The sequence below is a fragment of the Oncorhynchus masou genome, chromosome 21 (assembly GCF_036934945.1).
Source record: "Oncorhynchus masou masou isolate Uvic2021 chromosome 21, UVic_Omas_1.1, whole genome shotgun sequence".
In the NCBI taxonomy this organism is placed as follows: domain Eukaryota; kingdom Metazoa; phylum Chordata; class Actinopteri; order Salmoniformes; family Salmonidae; genus Oncorhynchus; species Oncorhynchus masou.
Window position 1 is genome coordinate 35395573 of NC_088232.1, and position 24318 is coordinate 35419890.

The 24318-nt window shown below is 42.5% G+C and overlaps 3 protein-coding genes across 12 annotated transcripts; 1 reads left to right on the forward strand and 2 right to left on the reverse strand.

Annotated features, from left to right (window-relative positions):
• Nucleotides 1–1918: 1918 nt before the first annotated feature.
• LOC135508237 (protein max-like) lies at nucleotides 1919–6294 on the reverse strand. 4 transcript variants are annotated; one of them, XM_064928288.1, is made up of 4 exons: nucleotides 6126–6294; nucleotides 4238–4345; nucleotides 3736–3859; nucleotides 1919–3199 (listed from the first exon to the last, which is right to left on the reverse strand). In XM_064928288.1, exons 1-4 carry the CDS (start codon nucleotides 6159–6161, stop codon nucleotides 3012–3014), a joined length of 456 nt encoding a protein of 151 aa, XP_064784360.1. In that variant the 5' UTR covers nucleotides 6162–6294; the 3' UTR covers nucleotides 1919–3011. The 4 variants fall into 4 exon arrangements, with proteins under 4 accessions (XP_064784360.1, XP_064784359.1, XP_064784357.1 ...); XM_064928287.1 differs by having other exon boundaries at nucleotides 4229–4345; XM_064928285.1 differs by having other exon boundaries at nucleotides 3736–3874; nucleotides 4229–4345; nucleotides 6126–6293.
• A 4244-nt stretch (nucleotides 6295–10538) lies between these two features.
• On the forward strand, nucleotides 10539–14808 carry LOC135508240 (hepatic sodium/bile acid cotransporter-like). 5 transcript variants are annotated; one of them, XM_064928293.1, is made up of 6 exons: nucleotides 10539–10690; nucleotides 12348–12787; nucleotides 13073–13277; nucleotides 13452–13630; nucleotides 13750–13949; nucleotides 14097–14808. In XM_064928293.1, exons 2-5 carry the CDS (start codon nucleotides 12366–12368, stop codon nucleotides 13934–13936), a joined length of 993 nt encoding a protein of 330 aa, XP_064784365.1. In that variant the 5' UTR covers nucleotides 10539–10690; nucleotides 12348–12365; the 3' UTR covers nucleotides 13937–13949; nucleotides 14097–14808. The 5 variants fall into 5 exon arrangements, with proteins under 5 accessions (XP_064784365.1, XP_064784366.1, XP_064784368.1 ...); XM_064928294.1 differs by having other exon boundaries at nucleotides 14153–14808; XM_064928296.1 differs by having other exon boundaries at nucleotides 13883–13949.
• LOC135508239 (sushi domain-containing protein 6-like) lies at nucleotides 14608–23280 on the reverse strand. 3 transcript variants are annotated; one of them, XM_064928291.1, is made up of 8 exons: nucleotides 22965–23280; nucleotides 19900–20051; nucleotides 19258–19449; nucleotides 18721–19113; nucleotides 18418–18612; nucleotides 17007–17145; nucleotides 16435–16841; nucleotides 14608–16324 (listed from the first exon to the last, which is right to left on the reverse strand). In XM_064928291.1, the coding sequence occupies exons 2-8, from the start codon at nucleotides 20015–20017 to the stop codon at nucleotides 16299–16301; spliced, it is 1470 nt and encodes a 489-aa protein (XP_064784363.1). In that variant the 5' UTR covers nucleotides 20018–20051; nucleotides 22965–23280; the 3' UTR covers nucleotides 14608–16298. The 3 variants fall into 3 exon arrangements, with proteins under 3 accessions (XP_064784363.1, XP_064784364.1, XP_064784361.1); XM_064928292.1 differs by lacking the exon at nucleotides 22965–23280 and adding an exon at nucleotides 22682–22954 and having other exon boundaries at nucleotides 18721–19110; XM_064928289.1 differs by lacking the exon at nucleotides 22965–23280 and adding an exon at nucleotides 22682–22954.
• Nucleotides 23281–24318: the final 1038 nt, after the last annotated feature.

Here is a 24318-nt window from a genome sequence, read left to right on the forward strand (position 1 = left end):
CCCTTGTGTGCTGCCATAGTTACATTAGAAGTGCCCATCAATGAAGGCTCAAGGTCATTGGCCACAGATACAATTACATAAAATAACATAGCTTTGATCGGACTGATCATGTCAACATATTCTCAAAATCTTAGCTAGAAAGCTAGACAAGCAGTCATTATCATGAATCACGTTGACAATCTACAGGCAAATCCTTTTCAATTATTGTCATATGAAGAGAAATTATATATAAAATGTACCGGTGCTCATCGACCATTACAAGTTGGAAATCATGAATTCAACAATTAGTGTTTTAGAAGGAATCAGTGGCAAACTGCAAGCGTTGCCAAGCAATCATTAGCCTGCTATTCAGTGGGGTGGGTGTGTGGTCCAAGTCTGAGTTTAAGATTCTGTCAATCCAGCATGACATCTGCCACACTCAATACAACTGGGAACTCTTGAGAAAAAAAGAGGTCAGACTGGGAAAATAAGTTTGGTCATCCAACTCGGGAACTCAGGCCTTTTCTAGCGTTCCGACCTGAAGATCACTGACGTCATGACTCAACCCCCCCCCTCCCCAAGAGTTCATTGAGAGAATACCCAACTTTGATGACAAAATTTGCCCACGAAGAACCGCCATGCCACCTTCCGCACAAGGAGAGTCCCAAAATGTATTGTATGCAGCATGTAATATGCTAGGGAGATATGATTCCTGTAGCTAAGAAAGTAATACTAATTATGGTGTAGTAAGCTGTTAGTAGCCCATGTGTCTCACCCTAGTAATTTGGTGCCTTTCCCCCTCATAGCTTAGCATACTGTTCTATGTGGAGCACATGTAGCCCATAGCCTGTTTTAGAAAAATGTAATCAATACATTTTGTAAGAGCTTTCATTGTCTGCTTATATGCCCCTTTATTTATCCTACGGTTCTGGCTTTGTGTACAGGGAGAATAGCCCAAGTTCTGAATTCTGTTTCAGTACAAATAGTTATATTGACGTCAGTCCTAGCTCAATCATTGTCTTAATCAAAATGACAGATTTTCTCTTATCTGCTCGCTGTCCCCTTACATGCCATAGTTTGTACTTCTCAATTGTCAGAAATCACATTTGTTTATTAAGCAAGTCAGCCATGTTTTTTTAAAGGCATTAAATGAGGCTGAATTAACTGTTTCGATGGCAGTTAACTATCTACTTATAGGTGTAGCAGTGGTAAGGATTCACTCCATGGTGCTGAAAAGAAAGCTCTGCTGCTGGAACAGCTTTATGTTGGCCCTAACAGTTTGTCAACATTCTAGTGCAATTCATGTATTGTTTAGTGTTGTGTAGCGCTTTGCTGGCATGCAAGTTAAAAAATATATATTTTTGTTTGCCCCACCAAGGTTTACATGCTAAAATCACCACTGCAACCATCTATCCTCTTCTAACAATATTTTCCAAAAACTGAAAGCCATTAGTGTACTGAACAAAAGAGATGCTATCTCAACCATTTTGAACTTCTTTGAATTGCTAACATTTTTTCATCCTCAACCTTAGACAAACACCAGTCTTTGAGATCCTAGTGTTGATATGGACGCTTCACCAGTCATTCCTTTACTCTCCTAAACTGAAACTCATTCATTTACTCCACCACATATCAAGATGGCTCCTTTGAGATGCATGTACCTGCATGAAAAGTGGGTGTCAAGTGTGCGGATAAGTGCTCAGTGCACACTGCAAAGCATCAGTGTCAATTGGCCAGCCAACACCATGCCACTCAGTGCTTAGAGCAGGTATGGTTTAAAATGTGGTACAAAAACATTGACACATAGGACACTGCAGAGGTGTACATGTACCTTGCCCAGCACTGTCTGGCACAAAATACCAAGAAAACTCAGTCAGGTATGCTTGGGCATACACTTTAAGCTGCCCTCTTCACCAGGTCTCCCTTCTACACACAGCACTAAAGGATAAAATAGTTTTATTTATAATAGTCTCATAGCAAAGGTATGCCTCAACTTGCAAGACAATTGTTGGCAGTATGTACAACATATCTGTAATTTCCATGGAATGGAATCAATCAAATATCTATTTTGTACACACTAATTATCTCTGTAAAAAAGAAAAGAAACATTCCCAGTACAGGCAAATATTTCCAAATAAGTTTTTCTTTGTAGAATTGACATTTAAGAGTATAGTGTTATGCACTACACTGATATGGATTTATTTTCCTTTCATAAAAATAAAAGGTTACTTACTACCTTTAACTGCATTGTGTAACATTCAGTATGGATTTTAAGAAACTTTTTTTCTTCAAATCTCAATTTCCTTGAGAATAACAAAAATAAAAACAAAGTGTTGAACCTGTGAGATGAGAATATATTAAATGAGGCCAACATTGTTCATCTATCTATCTCCATTGACAAGTGGTCAAGCTAAATGACAAAAATGTACAATATGGGATACGAAATTCATTTCAATATAACGATCACTCTAAATTTAGGGATTTGATTACACAAATATTTCAAAGACGGAAAACATCAGCCATCTACACTGATTCAGGAGGGTTGCATTACATATATTTTTCCAAAGCAACTTCAAATTCTTTAGTGAAAAAGTACAACTATTAACAAGGTAAGCTATTCCTTAGGACAATTTCTCAAAACTCTGCCTAAGTCTCAAAACTCTGAACAGGTTCATTGAGGTGACATAAAAAGAGAAATTGGGCTATTTGTTGTAAACTAGACTAAAGCTGTACACCTGGTCACCTCCATATCCAATTCGGAATCAATAGAATTCGGTTTTAAACGCATTAACTCCTTCAAACTGCAGAGCTGCCTCACTTTGAGGGTGTTGAGAGCTGTTGCTGTGCCATGAAAGTGTGACAATATGCTGGCGAGGGAAGAGAAAGGTTGAAGCATTGTATATATGATAGCAGCTCTATCACAGTCTTCCCTCTGTCTCCTGGACTGGCATGAGAAGGCTGGAAAGAGACTGAACAGGAGGAGTGGGCTGGTAGATAAGAGAGTCTCTAGTGATAGCACTGTGGATGGGGGTCTAGCTGGGCTCCACACGCAGCTTCTTTCTGTTGGGCGGCTCCTCTGGCTCTGATTCAGAGCTGGAGTCGGAGCCACCATCAAAGGCGGACACTGTGCTCCCCTTGGGGTTGGTGTACAAGCTGCTGTCAGAGGATGTGTAGTTGGCCTGGAGCGTAGTGTTCCCCTTGGCTTTCTCCAGTGCACGGACTGCAATTACCCAGAGAAACACAAGTCAGAAAACAACAGGAGAAGTATCGGTCTCTCCCTTCACCATGAAACATTGTTCATTGGGATAATGCAAAAAGCCATCAGTAGCATATCCATAATGGCACATTTCCATTCAGGATTTACCTGTGTTTTACTCATAAGGTTCAGACCTTTCTGTTTCTATCTACGTGGGCCGGCACCTGCGTCTCACTGGGCCACGGCTCTGGTGTACCTGCTCTCACTTGGGGCCAAAGCTAGGCCACTGTTACTTTCAGCTGTCATTAAATAATGGCTAACTGTTCCCACAAAGCAACTGTTTTGATTATAGAGAAGTTCTTGATTCTGCTCTTCTCAAGTCTTCACTGCCAGCCCTAGCTATGGAAACACAATTTTCCTAGTATAAGATAAGCATGAATAGACTAGTGTAACCCTGGTGTTACAGCTGAAAAGCAGCATAAGTTTGGTTCTGATCCCATGACCCAACCACTCACCCTCCTGCTACTGCAGTTGTCCCTGGGCCTTGAGCCCACACTCACCCTGCTGCTCCAGCAGTGCATTCTGCTTCTTCAGGTCGTCAATGTCCTGCTGGTGTGTGTGGTTTTTCCGTCTCATGTACTGGATGTAGTCTGTGGCTTTGTCTAGGATCTGAGCTCGGGAGGCCTGTTTGACAGATTGCTGTCAGCAACAAATGACAAACTCAGCCATGAGGCAATGTTGCATGTGTCACATATCACAGTATTACAGGTGTAACATGCACTGCTGGCCCAGTTATTCGAGATGGGCTAAATACTATTCACTTATTGGAACCAAGTAGAAATCCAAACTGATTCATAACTGAGCTAATCATCAATGAAAATGAAAACTAAACCATTCAAAATAATGGTTGAGGCTTATTTGATCATCATTGATACAGCAGTACATTTAGCATTAATACATTTGGACATTCATACATTTCATACAAATTAACTTCATATAGCATTCATTCTACAGTCAGTCAGAGCTGGAAAGTAGAAAATATCGATTACTAACTTTACTAACCTTCTCCCCTTGTAACGCAGGCACAGAGTCCCGTAAACTGCTGAAGCTGTCTTTAATGTGGTCCCTACGCTTGCGCTCCAGCGCATTGTGATGTGCTCGTTTGTCTGCCTGCAACGAGAGATCCACAGCCAAAACAGCATCAACCAAAATAGCAATAATTAGAGGCCAAGTAATACGTGTTAAAAAAAGGGTTTCTTCCTGCAATGTTCAAACGTGTATTTGTGTTATTTTTTTGTGTGCCAACTAGCAAGCAATGTTCAGTTGACCATTTCAATCTCCATCCAAATCAAAACAATTATTTAACACATTTCATATTGTGATTGCTAATGAGTTAATTGCAGTAATAGTTAGACAAAATAGACTGATGTGTAATTTTTATGACATAAAAGTGTTGAATCAATATTGACTGTTGGTATGAAGTCTACAATACTGGTTACTATGGACAATGTCTGTCCCATACCAAACTACCTCCCATGCACCCTGATCCTTATCACCACCGACCTCTAGCCTATATTTCTTTGTTATATTATTTTAGAAACCACTAATGTCTCATGTTCTAAGGAGGACAGAATGGTACCGCCTGTTGGTTGCTTGGCAGTTACCTCTGCTCTCTAAACAGCCAAACGTATCATGACTCCATGTTTATCGCCAAGCATTATAAGGGGTTCAGCAAGCTGCATTGAATTAATGCATAGAAGACATTATGGCATGAGTCAGTGTAATAGCACTGTTCTTATCCTGAGCTGATATCCATCATCCAGCTTCATCGAAATGTGTGAGGGCAACTCTACGTTAGTTCTCTATGAAAATATTTGTTTATGTTGCTTTTCACAGCACCAAATGCACGATCTTATCACCTATTGATAAAGTATGAACAACCTGTCAAAAATACTAAACAAATTAACTATGATGGTAAGGGCACAATGTACATTATTTCCTCTCATGGGGTGCACAGTACAAACACAAAATGACATGACTTCTGAATGGCTTATCCTCTGCATAACATAATACTAGCTCATTACCATTTGGTTTGCTTCAAATGACAATTCCCCTTGGTTTATGGGATGAGACTACCCTTTCATGCGTTAATATTTTCAGGGTTGATAACTCCCCATCAAACCTGAAAAATTGCACGAGCCTTGTAGATAACTGTCATTTTACATAACGTACACGCGCAAAGTATAACTAGCTAACTAACTTAAGAAACATTACACTGCCCTTGTAACGTTACACTTCTCTACACTAGTGGTTCTCAACCTTTTCCGCTTACCACCAACTTAATGTTACTCTGCCTGGAGTACTTCATGTGCATTTTACCATTAAGCCTATGGTCTCATGAGTCTTCTCAAGTACCCCCTGTGGATAGGCCAAGTACCCCTGTTTGGGAAACACTGCTCTACACCGACTTACCTAAACTAGCTACATTAGCTAGCTGACCTTGCAAGCGAGTTGTAGGTAATATTTAACTACATAGCTTTCTGCTGTTGCCGTCGCATGCATCGCTCGCTGTTTGTTGTTCTAGACAAGTTAGCGCCAGCTAGCAAGTGATGTTCAGTTCACCGCTTCAAATATAACAATCAAGCTCCGTGTTAGCTAGCTAGGTAGCTACATTGCTAAAACTGGTAAAATTCGCTAACAAGTCAACAAAGTTTTTTTGATGACATTATGATAGATGCATATATTGAAATGATCATTTGTTGAGTAATCATGTATGCATCTGTTAGGTTTCATTGGCAAGCTACTCAGCTGATTGGGTTTGCAGGCTACTGTGTCGAAAAATATTTCTGATCTGCCAGCTAGTTCATCGAGCCAGCTAACATACCCCAGGGAACAACGAAAAGCACGCGTTTCCCTAATCAAAAATACAACCGCAATCACATTAACTTACGTCACTGTCGACATCGATATCTTCGTTGTCGCTCATTCTTCGGTGAAATGTATGAGAAAATTTAAATAGTTTAAAATGAACACAGGAGATAGCTAGCAACCAAAATGAAACGAAGAACGAAACGAATCCTACAGCAGGGACATGACGACCAACGGATTCTCTACACGTGATTCGCCTACACATGGACACAACAGTCTGTAAAGCGCATGTGCGAAGACGAAAGGTTTTATGGGTATTGATGTCCTTGGTGTGACTCGTTTGGTTCCTACCATTATGTGACCGTCTGTAATCGGACTATATTCCCCACAAAGCTTCTTTATTTGGACGCGCCCGTGCTACGGAAAAGTCTCAAAATACCCTTACAACTGTTCAAGGATCTGTTTTGATCATTTTGCCTTACACATTGAAATAGCTGATCCTAATTCAGCGATTTATACATATGTATAGAAAGAGATCCAGACAGACGTACAGAGACAGGCAGACTCTTTGACCAATAACTACTTTTTCAAATTATATATAATATCAAACTACACACAGATGAGAACTCACAGTAATATCATCATTGCTGACTTGTTTATTGTTATTCAGAATTAGGCCTATGTATGTACAATCTATACATGTTAACTGCTTAAGCATTCAGGGTTATCATTCTTGTTTGGAAAGGCCGTTGATCACAAGACTAATAGGCATGCAGCGATCATAACCAGGCCTATCCCTCTGGAGCCTGTGATTATGAGGCCAGATGGCAGCCCAGTTTCAGCATCCCTCCCCCACTCCTCACCCCGATCACACACTTCTCTCCATAGGACCTGTATAAACCTGCTATTTCTCTACAAGCACCTGAATATTCTCATTGCTGCAATCTGAGGGTATGCAGAGTTCAAATGTAATAACAAAAAAATCATATCACAGATCGGGATAATATATTGATAATCAAGGAAATAACTCTGCACAATTGGCTTTTGTATATGTACTGTAAAACAAAAACACACAGAAAACAGGCTATAATTCATAAATGGGGTTATGTTTGGTGTTCACCTAATCAATCAGATAAGTAAACATACATTTTACGAACCATCTGACATTCTGCAATTATGTGATCCTCTGATGGTTGATGGATGATCTTACAGTCGATGATACAAACATTCGACGGTGCTTATTGTACAAGTTGTGTTTGACACCAATTATTTAGCAGTAAAGATAATGACACTGTCAAATGATAAATATCCAAAGGAGGCCATACCAGAGACCGAGGGCCAGACTAAATCCAACTAGGCAACTTGCATCCTGTTTACTTAATTAGGGTCCATAAAACAACCAGCACTTTCACTTTCTGTACTTCTGCAGCTCTTTCTAATGTCATATTCATCACCAGCCACACCATATGCTACCCTCAACCCTCACAGCCGTTTCCATGACACAATGGCCAACATACAACCATTGGCATATTTCCCCCTCTCCTCCAAAGAATACTCAGATATTTCTTGATCAATATACTGTATATATGTAGGGCAGCCCCGAAGTGACTCTTCTAATCAACTGTATGCAAAAATTTCCTCTGTGTTGTCTTAGGAATTCAGCATTCTCTGTCTTGATCTCCAACCCCCATTTTCACAGATCTGTGAAGCAAAGGTTCTGTTGTCTTTACAGGTCTGTAGGTCTGATATCTGATTAGAGGTTAACTTTACAGTAGAAATATTGGTCAACCACTCAGATTTTGAATCCAAACAACTCAGATGTTATAAATTGTCTGAGATTCATTGTCTCTTTCTCTTATGTTGCGCTGGTGAAATACATTACCTACACTCTTTCTTTCTCTCTCCCTCGCCCATGAGCTATGGGCCATGGCACAACCATGGTTTCTTTGTCTCTCTTTTTCTCTCTGACCATGCTTTGAATAATGCCTTGTAATGCTTGTTAATGCTTTGCAACTTAAGCTTATGCCTTGTATAATGTTAAACAGAGTCAAATAAAGATAAACATTTGAATAGGCTAATTGCTTAGTCTTATTACGAGTCACATGTGAGGTATATATAATACAGCATATATAATAAATATGTTAAATATTGCCCACTACAAATATAAAGAGTAAATGTCAAAGTAATTTATTTCTCAAATAGCTACAACTTCCCAAAGAACTACAAAGCATAAGTTTACCCACACATATCTCACTTGATGTGGTAAAACACTATCCAACAGTGCACATATTTGGGGACTGCCTGTGGACACAGGTCTCATGAACTGCCTGCCTACTTCAGTAAATGCCGGTTTCCTGAGGTGCTGTGTGCACCCAGTGAGCCTAAGCTCTACAACCACTACAGCGAAAGGGATCACTGGACATTGTTGTAACACTGGAATGTGAGGAAGTAAGAAAAGCACAGGTTCGGTTTGAAAATACGTTTTTTTTTCTTCAAGCTCTTTCATGGCGTGCAAAGCATAGTATCACATACATACATTTTTTCCAGTGAAATGTTTAATCCGAATGCATATCTGGTATTTGTAACACACAACAGGTGTGGACTAACAGTGAAATGCTTACTTCCCAACAATGCAGAGAGAAAGCAAATAGAGAAATAATAGAAAAGTAAAACACATAATAATAGATACACAATGAGGAACGATAACTTGGTTATATACAAGAGGTTCCAATACTGAGTCGTTGTGCAAGGGTGCAAGGTAATTAAGGTAGATATATACATATAACTAGGAATAAAGTGACAGAAGGTAAATAATAGCTGCACCCTATGTGATGAGTCAAAAATGTAAGTGCGAAAATGGTCAATGCAGATAGTCCGGGTAGCCCTTTGGATAACTAACTATTTAGCAGTGTTATGGCTTGGGGGTAGAAGCTGTTCAGGGTCCTGTTGGTTCCAGACTTGGTGCATCGGTACTGCTTGCTGTGCGGTAGCAGAGAAAACAGTCTATGACTTTGGTGGCTTGAGTCTTTGAGCATTTTTTTGGGCCTTCCTCTGACACCGCCTGGTATAGAGGTCCTGGATGGCAGGGAGCTCGGCCCCAGTGATGTATTGGGCCATTCACTCTACCCTCTGTAGCGCCTTGCGGTCGGATGCTAAGCAGCTGCCATACCAAGCAGTGATGCAGCCAGTCAAGATGCGTTCAATGCTGCAGCTGTAGAATATTTTGAGGATCATGCCATGCCAAATCTTTTCAGCCACCTGAGGGGAAAGAGGCGTTGTTGTGCCCTCTTCACTATTGTGTTAGTGTGTTTGAACAATGATAGACCCTTAGTGATGTGGAAACAGAGGAACTTGAAGCTCCCGAGCCGCTCCACTATAGGCGTCGATGTGAATGGGGGCGTGCTCGGCCCTCTGTTTCCTGTAGTCCTCGATCAGCTCTTTTGTCTTGTTGATGTTGAGGGAGAGTTTGTTGTCCTGGCACCAGACTGCCAGGTCTCTGACCTCCCCCCTATAGGCTGTCTCCTTGTCGTCTGTGATCAGGCCTACCACCGTTGTATCTTCTGCAAATGAATGATGGCGTTGGAGTCGTGGCGGCCATGCAGTCGTGTGTGAACAGGGAGTACAGGAGGGAACTAAGCAGACCACCATAGCCCCTGGGAGAGGTTGACAATGTCAGTGAAGACACTTGCAAGCTGGTCAGTACATGCTCTAAATACATTTATTTCAACTTATCCGTAAAACACTGTTTACAAAATCAACAACTCAGCCTTATTTGACATCTCTGGCCCGTTGTGTGAGTAGTGACTGGAAAGTCCAAAGTTGCCAAGGATGGCATAAAGTGAGGTGGGGCTCCACTGAAAGGACTGGCAACTTTGCCAGGCGAAGGCATTGAACTTTCAGCCTGGTTGTGTAATATTAATTGATACTTGTTCCATGTGCATGAATGCCAAGTAGAAAAAATCCTCCTGAAATGCTCTGGCAACAATTACACTCTGTCCATACAATCTGACCCATTGATGCTAAACAGGGCTTTCCCACGGTACTCAAGTCTAATAGAAATACAGCCAAACAAGGGACAGAGCTGGCATCTCATATTAGCAGGTGTGGATGAGCATTTACTGGAACGTATTTGTACAGTATTGTGATCAGCTTATCTTCAGCTGTACTGAATGTTAGCTCTAGAGCCCTGAAACATTTTATAAGAGTGTTGACAGCATCATTAACCATGGATATCTAACAAGCTGTTTTTAGGTGACAATTATGTCAATTCTGCTAAGAAAGTTGAATTGGGAAGAAATACATGCATTCCTTTGTCTCATGTACATCCCCCTGTCATATACAAACATATTCAGTTGGATATGTCCAGGATGTAAGAGGGCAAAGAGTACAGAAATGTGATGATTGTTATGAATTTGAAGATGTAGCCTGTTGCGCAGGAGTTAGCCCCCCTAACATGTGACCATAATGCCATGTGACAGGGGGTTCTAGATAGAGAGCTATGGGGTTAGATAGAAGAATGTGAGGAGGGATGCGTAAAGTGTGTGTGCTAGAGAGGGGAGAGACGGGGAGTAAGAGAGAGAGAGAGAAGAGAGAGAAAGCACTCAGCGGACCAGAGACTTGAACATCACAAGACTGCACACAATGAAGGTAAGAAAATACTTTTTAAATAATCACAGTGCCTAGAGGTGTAATGAAAATTCTTTACTACTTGCATTATACTCTGGGATTGTTATCTACTTTATTTATATTTTTTATCAATTGGACTTTAATAACAACATAATAACTAGTTAAACTACAGTGCCACTTCAGGACTCATACGTTTAAAACACAGATACGACCTGCATGAAAGTAATCTAATTTACACATAAAGCAGATCTAGATTTAGTTTATCTCATTACATGCAAATAAATACTAATGATTAAGGGCAAGAAAAAAATACCAATAATAAAACCTAATTAAGCCTTGAGACAATTGAGACATGGATAATGCATGTGTGCCATTCAGAGGGTTAATAAAACAACAGATTTAAGTGCCGGTTTATGTCAAGAACTGCTGGGTTTTTCACGCTCGACAGTTTCCCATGTGTATCAAGAACGGTCCACCACCCAAAGGATATCCAGCCAACTTGACACAACCGTGGGAAGCATTGTAGACAACATGGCCTAGTATCCCTGTGGAACACTTTTGAACCTTGTACAGTCCATGCCCCGACGAATTGAGGCTGTTCTGAGGGCAAAGGGGGGGGGGGGTTCTAATGTTTGGTATGCTTAGTGTATTTCTGCACTCTGTTTTATAAAAAATATCCTTTCGGGTCCTGATATTTTCATTAAAGACGTGTTCTGAGACACTTGTAAGAAATGACTAAATTCGCCCTACTTGAGGCCTCTTTGAATCCGTGTATGATTGGGCACCCCACTGCACTATTCTTTGGGGCACTGTGCCTGTTTGTTGCTCTCTGAATAGCACGGGTTGATGAATAGCCCTTCAGTGGGTGCCTAGGGAACCGCATTAGGATAGCAAACCATGTAGACAAACAAATCGTACTTATCCAATTAATTGTGCTAAAATGTATATGTTTGCTCTTTAGTCACATATTCTAGGAAAGGGAGATATTCTTTGAACAATCATTTGTCCCTCATCGGTTCAGCTTCTGTAGCAGCTGAAAGTCACAAGGAGAATATCTCTCTGATTAACACCAAAGGCTAATACTCAAATCAAATCACATTTTACTTGTCACATGCGCCGAATACAACATGTGTAGACCTTACAGTGAAATGCTTACTTACAAGCCCTTAGCCAACAATGCAGTTTTAAGAAAAATAGCATTAAGAAAGTATTTACTAACCACTGTATGGTCAGAACTGAGTGACGATGGTATACATTTATAGAGTAGTGTATTGACTCTCTGGACTGGTGTGTCATCAGCAGCATAGCTACGGAGTCATTCAACACTGCAGGATAGATTTGATTCATCTTCTGAGGTGAAAGGTTGCCTGGTAGCAAAATACATTCATAGATTGCATTGTTCAAGTCTCATCAAATATATTAATTGTGTGGTGTCATTGAGTAACGTAGCTAGTACCAAACTGTCTTATTGTAAAAATAAGAATACTCATGATGGAAGTCTAGAGTAGACACCATTCAAAGTTTAGATCACAAGGCTGAAGTGCAATAGAGTGGATAGGAGGAGTCGTGACTCTCCAGTTGGTCAAGTCCAAGAGACAACACAAAACCATTTGCTCTCCATTTGACATAGATATGTTTCTTCATTTTTTTAATGTTTGGTGTCTCATTAAATATAAAGTAAACAAACAGCTTTGGGATGAATGGTACCATGAACCAGACAGAGGGACAGTACAGAGATGGCTATGAGACAGCTTGGAATGGCGGCAACACCTACAACATCACGCCTCATAATGTCACCACTGGCTTCCAGTCCCCCTTCTCCCCGGTTATGGACATGGCCATCAGTGGCATCACCATCATCAGCCTCTTCATCACCATGGTGTCCCTGGGCTGCACCATGGAGATCTCCAAGATCAAGGCCCATATCCTGAAGCCCAAAGGGGTGGCCATCGGAGTGGTGGCACAGTTTGGTATCATGCCTCTCACTGCCTTCAGCCTGGCCAAAATCTTCCAGCTGGGCGCCATCGAGGCTGTGACCGTGCTAATCTGTGGCTGCTGTCCAGGGGGCAACCTCTCCAACATCTTCGCCCTGGCCCTGAAGGGTGACATGAACCTAAGGTGAACTCGTTGACATTTTGATCTGAAGGTTTTTTTTATTTAGAACAATTATTAGGCAGGACATGTTGGACAAAAATGTTGGACAAAAACATTTATACAATTGTTTCACAATACAGAAAAATGCGAAGGTTTGAATACTTTTGCACATGGCATGAATGCTAAACTAAAGATAACACATGTTCTATTGTTAAGATTTGGCAAGGATATCACCAAAACTCAGTTAAAATTGAAAATTGAATGGAAATGACAAAAGTTTCAACCTCCCCTTCTCTTTATATCCTACAGCATTGTAATGACCACATGTTCTACTGTTTTGGCCCTGGGTATGATGCCTCTGCTGCTCTTCCTATATCGCCATGGCTTCAATAATTTGGAAAACGCTGTGCCTTACACTGGCATCACCATAGCTCTCATCATGACCCTAGTGCCCTGTGCCATTGGCATAGCCATCAACCACCGGGTACCACAGTACTCTCAGATCATCATCAAGGTGAGCTTGACTCTAGATCCTGTATTTTTGGTCAATAAAGTGACACATCTTAAGGTATATAAAATAGTGTTTCTAATCCAAGTTCATTCATATAGCATTTTCTATTTACGAAAGGACATTAATTAACATCCTCTGTAAAAGCATGTTTGATTTGACAGAGCTTTTACTCCACAGGTTGGTCTCAGCATCTTACTAATTGCCTCTGTGGCCATTGGTGTCATGTCAGGCATCTCCATTGGGGGAACAGTGTGGGTGGTTCTCTCACCCCAACTCATGGCCGTGGCTGCACTGATGCCCCTGACAGGCTACCTGCTGGGATACCTCATATCCACCATCTTCAAAGTCAATCATCAGTAAGTGCACTGCTGTATTCATCGGTTCAAGGATAGACTGGGCCAAGGGGTATGCATCCATTCACAGCTATCAATAATAATATACAGTTGAGCAAACCATGTAACAAATATTTTCTCAGATGCAGAAGGACTATTTCTATGGAGACAGGCTGTCAAAACATCCAGCTATGTTCCACCATCTTGAAAGTGGCCTTTCCCCCGGAGGTTATTGGCCCCCTGTATCTGTTCCCGCTAATTTACATCCTATTCCAGGGAGGCGAGGCACTGCTTTTCATCATCCTCTTCAGATGTTACCAAAGTTTCTAGCCACCAGCTGAGGGTAAGTGTCACAGCTGCCTGGGTAACACTAGGGTAGCGTGGCTCAGAGAATGTACTGTCCCCTTACCCCTGCTGTTGTTACAGTGCGCCGGACTGTTTGAGAAAATATAGGCAATCTTTCTTCTAAAGAAATCTATCTCTCCCATAGCAAAGCCTGTATACATGACAGTGGCCGGTAAAATAGAGGAAGTAAAGGTTCTATAGGTCCCATAGAGATGGAGCGGTCACAGGAGGACAGCGGACCAAACTGAACAGGCCCAGGACAGGAGCCAAGACCACAGCATCGGAATGGAGAGGGACACCTCAGACAATCAGGATGTGTTGAGAACAGAAGATGGTAGTCTAATATGGTCATTGCTTTGTCACTTCAATGACATCAAATGTATGGGTTTTTAGGGCAACATAACTGGCTGGCGATGTGCAGCACAATTTTACCAATGCAACTGTATACTGTAGTTGGAATGCAGTGTCTAAGCCACTAGATACTAACTGGAGGAAAGAAGGAGTAACTGGATTTATATTGACAAGCTTTTATTTCTAGAGAAGATAATGAATTTAAATACTTTATCTACTGCCAATATTTAGCATTTTGACAATAGATTATGCCCAGGTATTTTATACTTAAGAGTAAATATAAAAAATGTATAATGTAGATTAAGGTTTTAACCAAATACTCAATGACAATGGGGTCATTTCTGTAAAGGACATAAAAGCAGCATAAAGTTGTACAGGGTCTCCATCTTTGTTGCAGTGTTATGAAAACAAAAATTGTGATGTTTAATTACAAAAAAAGCCTCTAAAATGTCAAAATGTATTTTCAAGAAGTGGGTTCTTTATAAATAAAGTGCATTACAATGCCACCTCGTGCTGACAGAATGTCCACAACATAGAGAGCAAACAGTGCAGTGAAAGAGGTTGAACTGTTGAAGAATGGAATTGGTTGACAAGGACAAAACCTTTTCACAGCTCAAATTATATTTATTCAAAATTATAACAGGGTATTTACAGAGTAAAATTAACAAACCTTTTTTCAAATATTAAAATACTATCTTTACACCAATTGCATTGTGTAGTCCCAAAGCAACTGAAACCATTTGAAAAGACATGACACTAAGCTTCTGTACATAACAATAATGATCTGTTTTGAACTATGGTTAATCCAATTAACTTTAGTCTTCCATATATTATGTCCTTATGAGTCCACCAAGGTGGCAATGTTAAAAGACACATCTTAATATGCTTTCTCAAGAATTGTGGAAGCATCCAAGCAACCATGGCTGATCAACAGCATTCTGGACATGAATATACTAAATACTCAATTTAGTTTACCCATCTTAACTTAATGCATCATTTTAAACAACCCACAAATACATATAAAGTATACCATTGTCAGGTCTCCAAGAACCACCAACTATGCTCTAATTTGTTACGTCATGGAGCTGTGAAGAGCGAAAATTGACAATTTTAAAATCAATTTTTTTAGGAAGGAAACTCAATACAAATGCTTTTTGTGCATTGAAGTGGAGCTCTAAGGCCACCTGGGAAAAGGTGTACTGACATGAATAAGAGGATATAAACGCTAAGCCCAATGTCAATAAGCTGAGAGGTGTGCCTCAACCTAGGGAACACTGGCCTTCAGCAAAATCATCTAATAAGTGCATGAAAAAAACCCACTGCGCTCAAAACTATGATCAGAATGGATGTGACATCAATTAGTTGTGCCATTAAGAACCCCATTCAGAATATTATCACAAGTTACTCTTACTTACCTTATCGAGCATAAATGGTCAAATCTGTGTATGTGTGAGAATGACCAGTTCAATCTAAGTTGCAGTGGTCTTCATGCATCATTCCTAACATGCTGCTGTGCATGTTCTGCAGTGATCATGTAAAAACAGGTCGACATGGTACAAATTGGTGATGGGTGCAATGATTAGCTCATAAACTGTGTTTAACCACTGAAAAAAAATACATGTAATGCTGTAAAGAGAATTTTCAAATGTCATATCGAGCTTTCCAGAAGACCATCCAACATACAGGGTGGTCATTCTTTTACAGTTACGTCCCTGCGCTAAGCCAATGGTTAAAAGAACAAGTGTCAAGACACTTAGAAAATGGCTAAGCATTATGTACATGTTAAACCCCTCTGAGCCCTCCTCTGGATGGGGGAGAAGCAACATTCTGCTGAGCATGACACGGCCTCACTTAGTGCCCCTGGAGGAGGGTGGTGGGTAGTCTTGTGTTGGCAGCTGCTGCAGTGGGGAGCTTCATACATGCCTCCGACTCAACACAGCCGCACAACAGCAACCCTGGATGTCTCTAATGTACGCCCAAGTGGCTGCAGAATGATTCAGGCCTCCTTTAACAAAGGCATATCTGCAGGAACAAAGAGACATCATCAATACACCGTATGCATATATGGGCATTATCAACCAATAGATGTGTGAAGAGGCCTGTTTGGAGAGACATGTTGATAGGGGGCCTACCGTCAGTGTAGTCCATCTCAGAGTTGAGGAGGGGCAGACTGTGCTGCTCACTGCCTGTGGAGTCCCTCCTCTGTGAAGGTGAAGGCGCTGCAGCAGCAGCCTGCTGCTCCGGGCCCCAGCAGGAGGAGTATGAAGGGGAAGAAGGGAAGGATGGTGGTACTGGGTGAACCAATGCCATCTCTGAGAGCTGGGAGAGGGTGGAGGGCCTGGAGGGCCCGGCCTGTGCAATGAGCGGCTCGGTCGTCCCTGCAGCCTGCTGGCCCTCTGACAGCACTATTTGGACCCGGGACTCAGAGCTGAGACTCAGACCCACTCCGCCACACACCGCCTCCTCATAGGAGGGCAGGGCCACCTGCACCCCCTCCACCATGATGGACACGGGCTGGCCTGACACCCCCTGCTCACGGCTGTGAGGGGGACCAGAGAGGAGTGAAACTGTTAATTACTCATTACGTTAAAGACTTATGAGCTAGTTGTATGAGACATGCACCCCCCTGGAGTACACAAATAGCTAGGATAAGTCTACCATAGCTGACGCTGAATAAGCAAGTCTGTAGTTTCAGGCCACCCACCAGCTGTGGTTGAAGGACTTGAGTTTTGGCTGCAGCAGGACAAACAGGACCACCAGCAGCAGGATGAGGGCTACAGAGCTGGCAGTGGAGGCCACGATGGACAGGGTGGGTATGCCCAACGGCAGGGCAGGGTCTCTGTCTGGAAGAGGGGAATCATGCAATCAGCCCAAGTGCAAACAGTGTCACAGACCTGCCAACCTTGAAGAATATTTAGGAGTACCAATTCAGCACGGTGGTGCCACCGCCGGCCCCCACGACAGCGCACGTGCGACACCCACACTGCTCACATCATAGGCAATTCACTTTTTTTTGCCTAATAATGATGTTGACAGAAGACTGCCTAAGTAGGAATGTGAGGCTTTAGACTGGTTCGGTACTTGGCTGCTCTTCGATAGCTAACTAGAAGAGATATGCTTAAATGCATACATCAGGGCTCTCCCTAGGATTTTATATCAAACAACATAGCCAACACAGAAGTCTTGTGTTTGATCCTAAATTAAATTGATGTGGTCTCAATGAAATGTTTCTAGGCTACATTTGAGTGAAAATGTATACTGAGTTAATTTTTGGAGGGGAGAAAAATCTGAACAATTTCAACTACTGGATGCAATGTAGTAGTCTAGTTTACTGTAGGTTATTTGGAATATGAAACAACTGAACTGCATCGCAGTTCTCGACGCGTCACTACAGGCACCCTGGTTCAAATCCAGGCTGTATCACAACCGGCCGTGATTGGGAGTCCCATAGGACGGCACACAATTGGCCCAGCGGCGTCGGGGTTTGGCCGGTGTAGGTTGTCATCGTAAATAATTTGTTGTTAACTGACTTGCCTAGTAAAATAAAGGTAAACAATAAATAAAAAATTGCCCAGAGTAGATCTACTGCTTCTTAGACTTGTTTTAATGAGTAAAAAATAAAAATAAAGTTTGACTACTAGGCTACCATTCATTCAACATGCCTTGTCATTGGTGAACAGACTTATCACATCATTTGCAGCCTAATGTCGACATACAACTGTATCAAGAGGACAGATCAAGAAGTGATTAATTAACATAGGCCTACTAATGTTTAACAGTCTAACATAACCTTTTGTGAAGGACATATTAGCGGAACAGCTCTATGCCATGTCTGTTTCCATCCAAGCAGCAACACTCACTGAACAACCGCAACATAGGTTTCCTTGCTCGTCAATGCCTACCACCGCAACGTGCTTATTTTATGATAGTTTATCGTATCAGCATACTTTGACCTCAAATTGCGTGCATGGTACGCAAAATGTGTGCAGGTTGGCAGTCGCTCTTGAGGCTTGAAAAAAGCAATAATGTGAGAGAAATTTCATCTTGCAGATTGATACAACAAAAAGCAAATAGTTCAAGCTACCTAACACGCAACTCTGAAGAGTAAGACCAACCTTGGTCCAGGAGACAGCTAATCTGCATGGGACCGTCCCAATCCCCGTCCTGACAGGTCAGGTATTTGTAGTCTCCCTTCAGGATGTAGCCTTCATCACAGAAGTACTCGATCACAGTGCGATGGTTCAGTCTATGGCAGGGGGACGGGTGGCAGGTGTAACCCCCATTCTCTGGCTCAAATGGAGGCAGACACACTGTTGACAAGAAACAAGAGAACCATCATCACCAAAACAAATTTTAGACTTCCAAATATGTTAGGGTGTGTGGAATGAATTCAGAGTATTTAGTAAAGCCATTAGTACTATCACTGTGTATGCAGCGGGGTGGGTCTGAGGACCAGTGGCCCAGGGGGGTGCAGGTGAGGATGTTGGGCCCATCCTCCAGGAAGCCTGGGTCACAGCTGTACTGGAGCACCGTGCCGACAGGAAAGGAAGCCCCGTTGGACTCTGTCAGGTTGGCTGACCCATGTTGGATCATGAACGGCCTCGCACATCCTTGGTTGACACAGCTAATCTGCATGGGGCCGTCCCACTCCCCATCCTGACAGGTAAGATATTTGTACTTGTAGTCTCCCTTCAGGATAAAGCCTTCATCACAGAAGTACTCAATCACAGTGCCCTGGCCTAGCCGATGGCAGGGAGACGGGTGGCAGGTGTACCCTCCATTCTCAGGCTCAAACAGAGGCCGGCACACTGCTGGTCAGAAACAACACAATCATGTTGTAAAGTTATAATCCTACATTATCCACATTTTGGTATCAACTTTGTTGTTCAAATGGAAAGAAATAATCCTGTTCACAATGAGTCATACTGGTGGCCACATTGTAGAGAGCCACTCACCGTCACTCTGTTTGCAGTGGGGTGGGTCTGAGGTCCAGAGGCCTAGGGGGTTGCATGTGATGATGCTGGGCCCATCAGCCAGATAGCCTGGGTCACAGCTGTACTGGAGCACCGTGCCCACAGGGAAGGAACCCCTGTTGGTCTCTGTCAGGTTGACCCAGCTGTTCTGCACCATGAATGGCCTCACACATCCTGAGGAGGGACAAAAGGTCATGATTGATGCTAGCACATACTGCTGTTTTTTCCCCTGCTATATTTTGGTTTTAAAACACTTTTGTTAAGGGCCTTGCTATAAGTGGTTTTTATGAGGTTTATATAATATCAGTGAGTCACAAAGGCAGTGGGAGGTGAGTGGGACTTCTAGCAACAGCTTCACGCACTCCATCCAGCATCTTTTACTCATCAGCTATGAGAGGGAGAGGATGTGGGGACTTGACACCTTAATACTGAGTGTAGCTCATGTGTTGGCCAGTTGTTTGTTCAAATAAACCCAATTCCGATGTTATAATTTACCACATACAGTAGGTTAATGTACATCCTGCATTATTAGACTGAAAGAGAGAAGCGGAGTTGTAGCAGCATAACAGTAATGTATGGAACGGAGATGTGTGGGGGGGATTTTGCTGACGAGAGATCTCTTACCTGACCCTTGTCCCGTGGATAGCACAGTCAGAAAGAGCAACAGTGAAAGTGCCCGCTTGTCAGCTGAGGTGAGCAGCTCAAGGGCTTTTAACATTGACTCTACCATTCCATTGCACATATTTTACTTCCACTGCAGAGGGATTCAGCTCAACCTAGGGATAGAAGACCAGAATTAATTGAGTGACAACTGAACGGAGTTGTCACCCACCCCCCAAACTAATCAACTAATAATCAACCAAGTTCTAATTATTATTTACTAGCAACTGCAAAGTCACATTTGACTGAGTCTAATGCATATATCCCAAGATCAAGAAAGAGCAGATGCTTTGTTTGGGGACCATGCAATCACGGACCCTTGGGATGTCCCTATCCCCATTGAAGTTGACATTTAAATGGTTAAGGTTGTAGTTTAGGGAAGGGATTTTCCAAGTATCCCGAATAGCACTGACCCTTTATTTGGGTCCAATGAGAACTAAGTGGCGCACAACAGACCCTGGTTCGATCCTTGGCTGTATCAAAACCGGCTGTGATCGGGAGTCCCATTGGGCGGTGCACAATTGGCTCAGCATCGTTCAGGTTAGGGGAGGGTTTGGACGGGGTAGGCCAAATAATAATTTGTTCTTAACTGACTTACCTAGTTAAATAAAGGCTAAACAAAAAAAGATCTGACTGTAGTTAAGTTACGGCCAAAGACACTCATACTAGCATCCTATTTGATAACTACCGAGCTAGCTAATTAACTAGGTAATGTAACTACGGTCTGGGTTTCTCCTCCCAAACCAAGTTAAAAACAAAAGTTAAGTAACTTTTTGGGCAAACCAACAAAATTCAAAGAAATCTGAGTTATAGATCTGTCATACTCATTGAAACAAGTTTAAGAAGCAGTAGACCTGCTCTGTGGCCAAAAAAAGTACTTAAAAAAAAAAAAAAAAACAAAAAAAAACTATTTAACTAGGTAAGTCAGTTAATTAAGAACAAATTCTTATTTACAATGACGGCCTACACCGGCCAAACCCGGACGACGGCAGTTGTGCCCCGCCCTATGGGACTCCCAATCACAGCCGGTTGTGATACAGCCTGGAATCAAACCAGGGTGTCTATAGTGACGCCTCAAGCACTGAAATGCAGTGCCTTAGATCGCTGCTCAAATCGGGAACACATTTCTATGCTTTCACTTTCTTATGTTTAAGTTTTGCATATTTTACTTACATCAGCTTCAAACAGCTGAAAATACAATATGTTTGGTTATTGAAAAGACAGTACAATAATTCTCTACACTCAGTGGTTTGTTTTGTTACATTTAGGAGAACTATTAGAATTCATGTTATTTCTGCTTATTGCACCTTTATACTAACCAGATAGCAGAGAGGAAAACTATTAGCTACATTTCCAAAAGTATGTGGCCACAAGTATGTGGAGTTGGTCCCCCCTTTGCTGCTATAACAGCCTCCACTCTTCTGGAAAGGCTTTCCACTAGATGTTGTAAAATTGCTGCGGGGACTTCCTTCCATTCAGCCACCAGAGCATTAATGATGTCGGTCACTGATGTTGGGCGAATAGGCCTGGCTAGCAGTTGGCGTTCCAATTCATCCCAAAGGCGTTAGGTGGGGTTGAGTTCAGGGCTCTGTGCAGGCGAGTTAAGTTCTTCCACACAATCTTGACAACAATTTCTGTATGGAACACGCTTAGTGCACTGGGCATTGTCATGCTGAAACAGGAAAGGGCCTTCCTCAAACTGTTGCCACAAAGTTAGAAGCACAGAATTGTCTAGAATGTCATTGCATAAGAGATGTCCTGTCACTGGAACTAAGGGGCCTAGCCCGCACCATGAAAAACAGCCCCAGATCATTCCTCCTCCACCAAACTTCACAGTTGCCAAAAGAACGCTACCTGCCCGACTTCATAGTGCCATCTGCCAAACCCAGATTCCTCCTTCGGACTGCCAGATGGTGAAGCGTGATTCATCACGCCAGAGAACACGTTTCCAGAGTCCAATGGCGGCGAGCTTTACACCACTCCAGCCGACGCTTGGCATTGTGATTTTAGGCTATTGTGCGGTTGCTTGGCAATGGAAATCCATTTCATGACGCTCCAGACGACAGTTCTTGTGCTGACTGATGTTTCAAACAGCCTCTGGAAGTAACTCAGTAGAAAGTGTTGCAACCAAGGACATATGAGTTTTACGCGCGATGCTCTTCAGCAATCGTTGGTCCCGTTCTGCGAGCTTGTGTGGCTTACCACTTCACGACTGGGCCGTTGTTACTCCTAGACGTTTCCACTTCACAATAACAGCACTTACAGTTGAACGGGCAGCTCTAGCAGGACAGAAATTTTATGAACTGACTTGTTGGAAAAGTAGCATACTATGACGGTGCCACGTTGAAAGGCACAGTTCTTCAGTAAGGCCCTTCTACTGCCAATATTAGTCTGTGGAAATTGCATTGCTGTGTGCTCGATTTTATACACCTGTCAGCAACGGGTGTATAAAATGAAATAACTGAATCCACTAATTTGATGGGTGGCCACATACTTTTGTGTGTGTGTGTGTGTGTGTATATATATAGTACATAGACGTTACCTACTACCTACACACCACAATACCTGGCTAGCAGCGGCAGATTAATGTTACGTAGAGAACACCAGCTGGTTAACATTAGATTGCTACTGTAGATAACGTTCTTTCTCACACTCGACCTCGTCAGCATAACAACGCTAGCTAACTGTGAATCACGTAACGCTAACTACAGTAGCTATGTTAACAACAATAAACCATTATCGTTACCTTTGCTTGTAGTTAGCAACGTCAGCTATACCTAGCCAGCTAATCTCTTCGTTTCCCCACACAACAACACGGACAGTCAGGTCCTCCTCCACCCTGTTCTACTGTACTCGCTCACTGTGGTCGATACATTTGCCTAATCAGTTTCTGTAAAACGGCAATTGTCCCTCACTAAAAGCATCAACTATGCGCGGTCAGGGGAGACTGCAAATCGCCCCCCCGCTAGACTAGCTTCGCAACGGCTTTGCTGCTTGGCTGAGACATATAAATAATGAATTAATTGTACCTGCTGAGCTGCCTCGATTTGGTCTCTTCCATCGAAGTCTGTTATTGTGAAAAGAAAATTAACCAATAAAGATACAACTTTTGTATAGTTACCACATCCGGGTCTTGTGCGTTCTTAGATACCAGTCCAAAATAAAAAGCATTACCACGGCTACCTCATCGCTGCAATGAGGTAGACTTAATATGTATAATTTAATGTACAATACTGTAATGAAACAGGCAGGGAGCAGGTCTCGAACCCTCGACCTTCTAGCCCGAGGTCCGGCGCGCTATCGACTGTGCCGCAAAAGCTTGCTCGTGCGTGAGGGTCGATTTCCGCGCTTATAAACCCAGGGTCGTTACACTACTCCCTCCTTTCAAAGAGCGCGTCCTCGCACTAGCTTGAGACTCTACGTTTTACAGGAACGCGCTCACCGGCGCGTTCTGTCGTGGATGCGAGGTCCGATAACTTCTGACACCAATGTAATGAAACAGCAGGGAGCAGGTTGCTACAACCTAGCCTATGAATGAACATTTACGACATAGGTGCACACAGGTCGAGAGAAAAATATGAGCTGACAGACAGTGACACATTGAATACCGCCTTGCACACTTACCCTCATCTAGCAAATATAGGGTGTAATTATTAGTCCAACAGTTGCAAACGAGAGTTTCTATTGGACAAATTCAGGTATGTTTTGTTCCGGTTGCTTCCGTTTTTAAGAAACATGTTTCAACAGAATCGGCAGAATGAATACACCCCTGATCACTTGTAAACAAAGTTCACTTTCATTGCAGTAACGTTGTATTCCTTCTCGCGCTCTCTTTCTATCACCTTTTCCCTTCGGTTGTGGACTTCAATGAACAACATGTCAGCTGTATGTGACCCTGGCGAAAACCTTATCAAGCTTGAGCTCAGGTGCATCCTGTTTCTATTGATCATCCTTGAGATGTTTCTACAACTTGTGGTAAATTCAATTGATTGAACATGATTTGGAAAGGCACACACCTGTCTATATAAGGTCCCACAGTTGACAGTGCATGTCAGAGAAAAAACCAAGCCATGAGGTGGAAGGAACTGTCCGTAGACCTCTGAGACAGGATTGTGTCGAGGCATAGATCTGGGGAAGGGTACCAAAAAACTTCTACAGCATTGAAGGTCCCTGAGAACAAAGTGGCCTACCTCATTCTTAAATGGAAAAAGTTTGGAACTACCAAGGCTTTTCCTAGAAATGGCCGCCCAGCCAAACTGAGCAATTTGGGGAGAAGAGTCTTGGTCAGGGAGGTGACCAAGAACCCGACGGTCACTCTGACAGAGCTCCAGAGTTCCTTTGTGGAGATTGGACCACCATCTCTGCAGTACTCTACCAATCAGG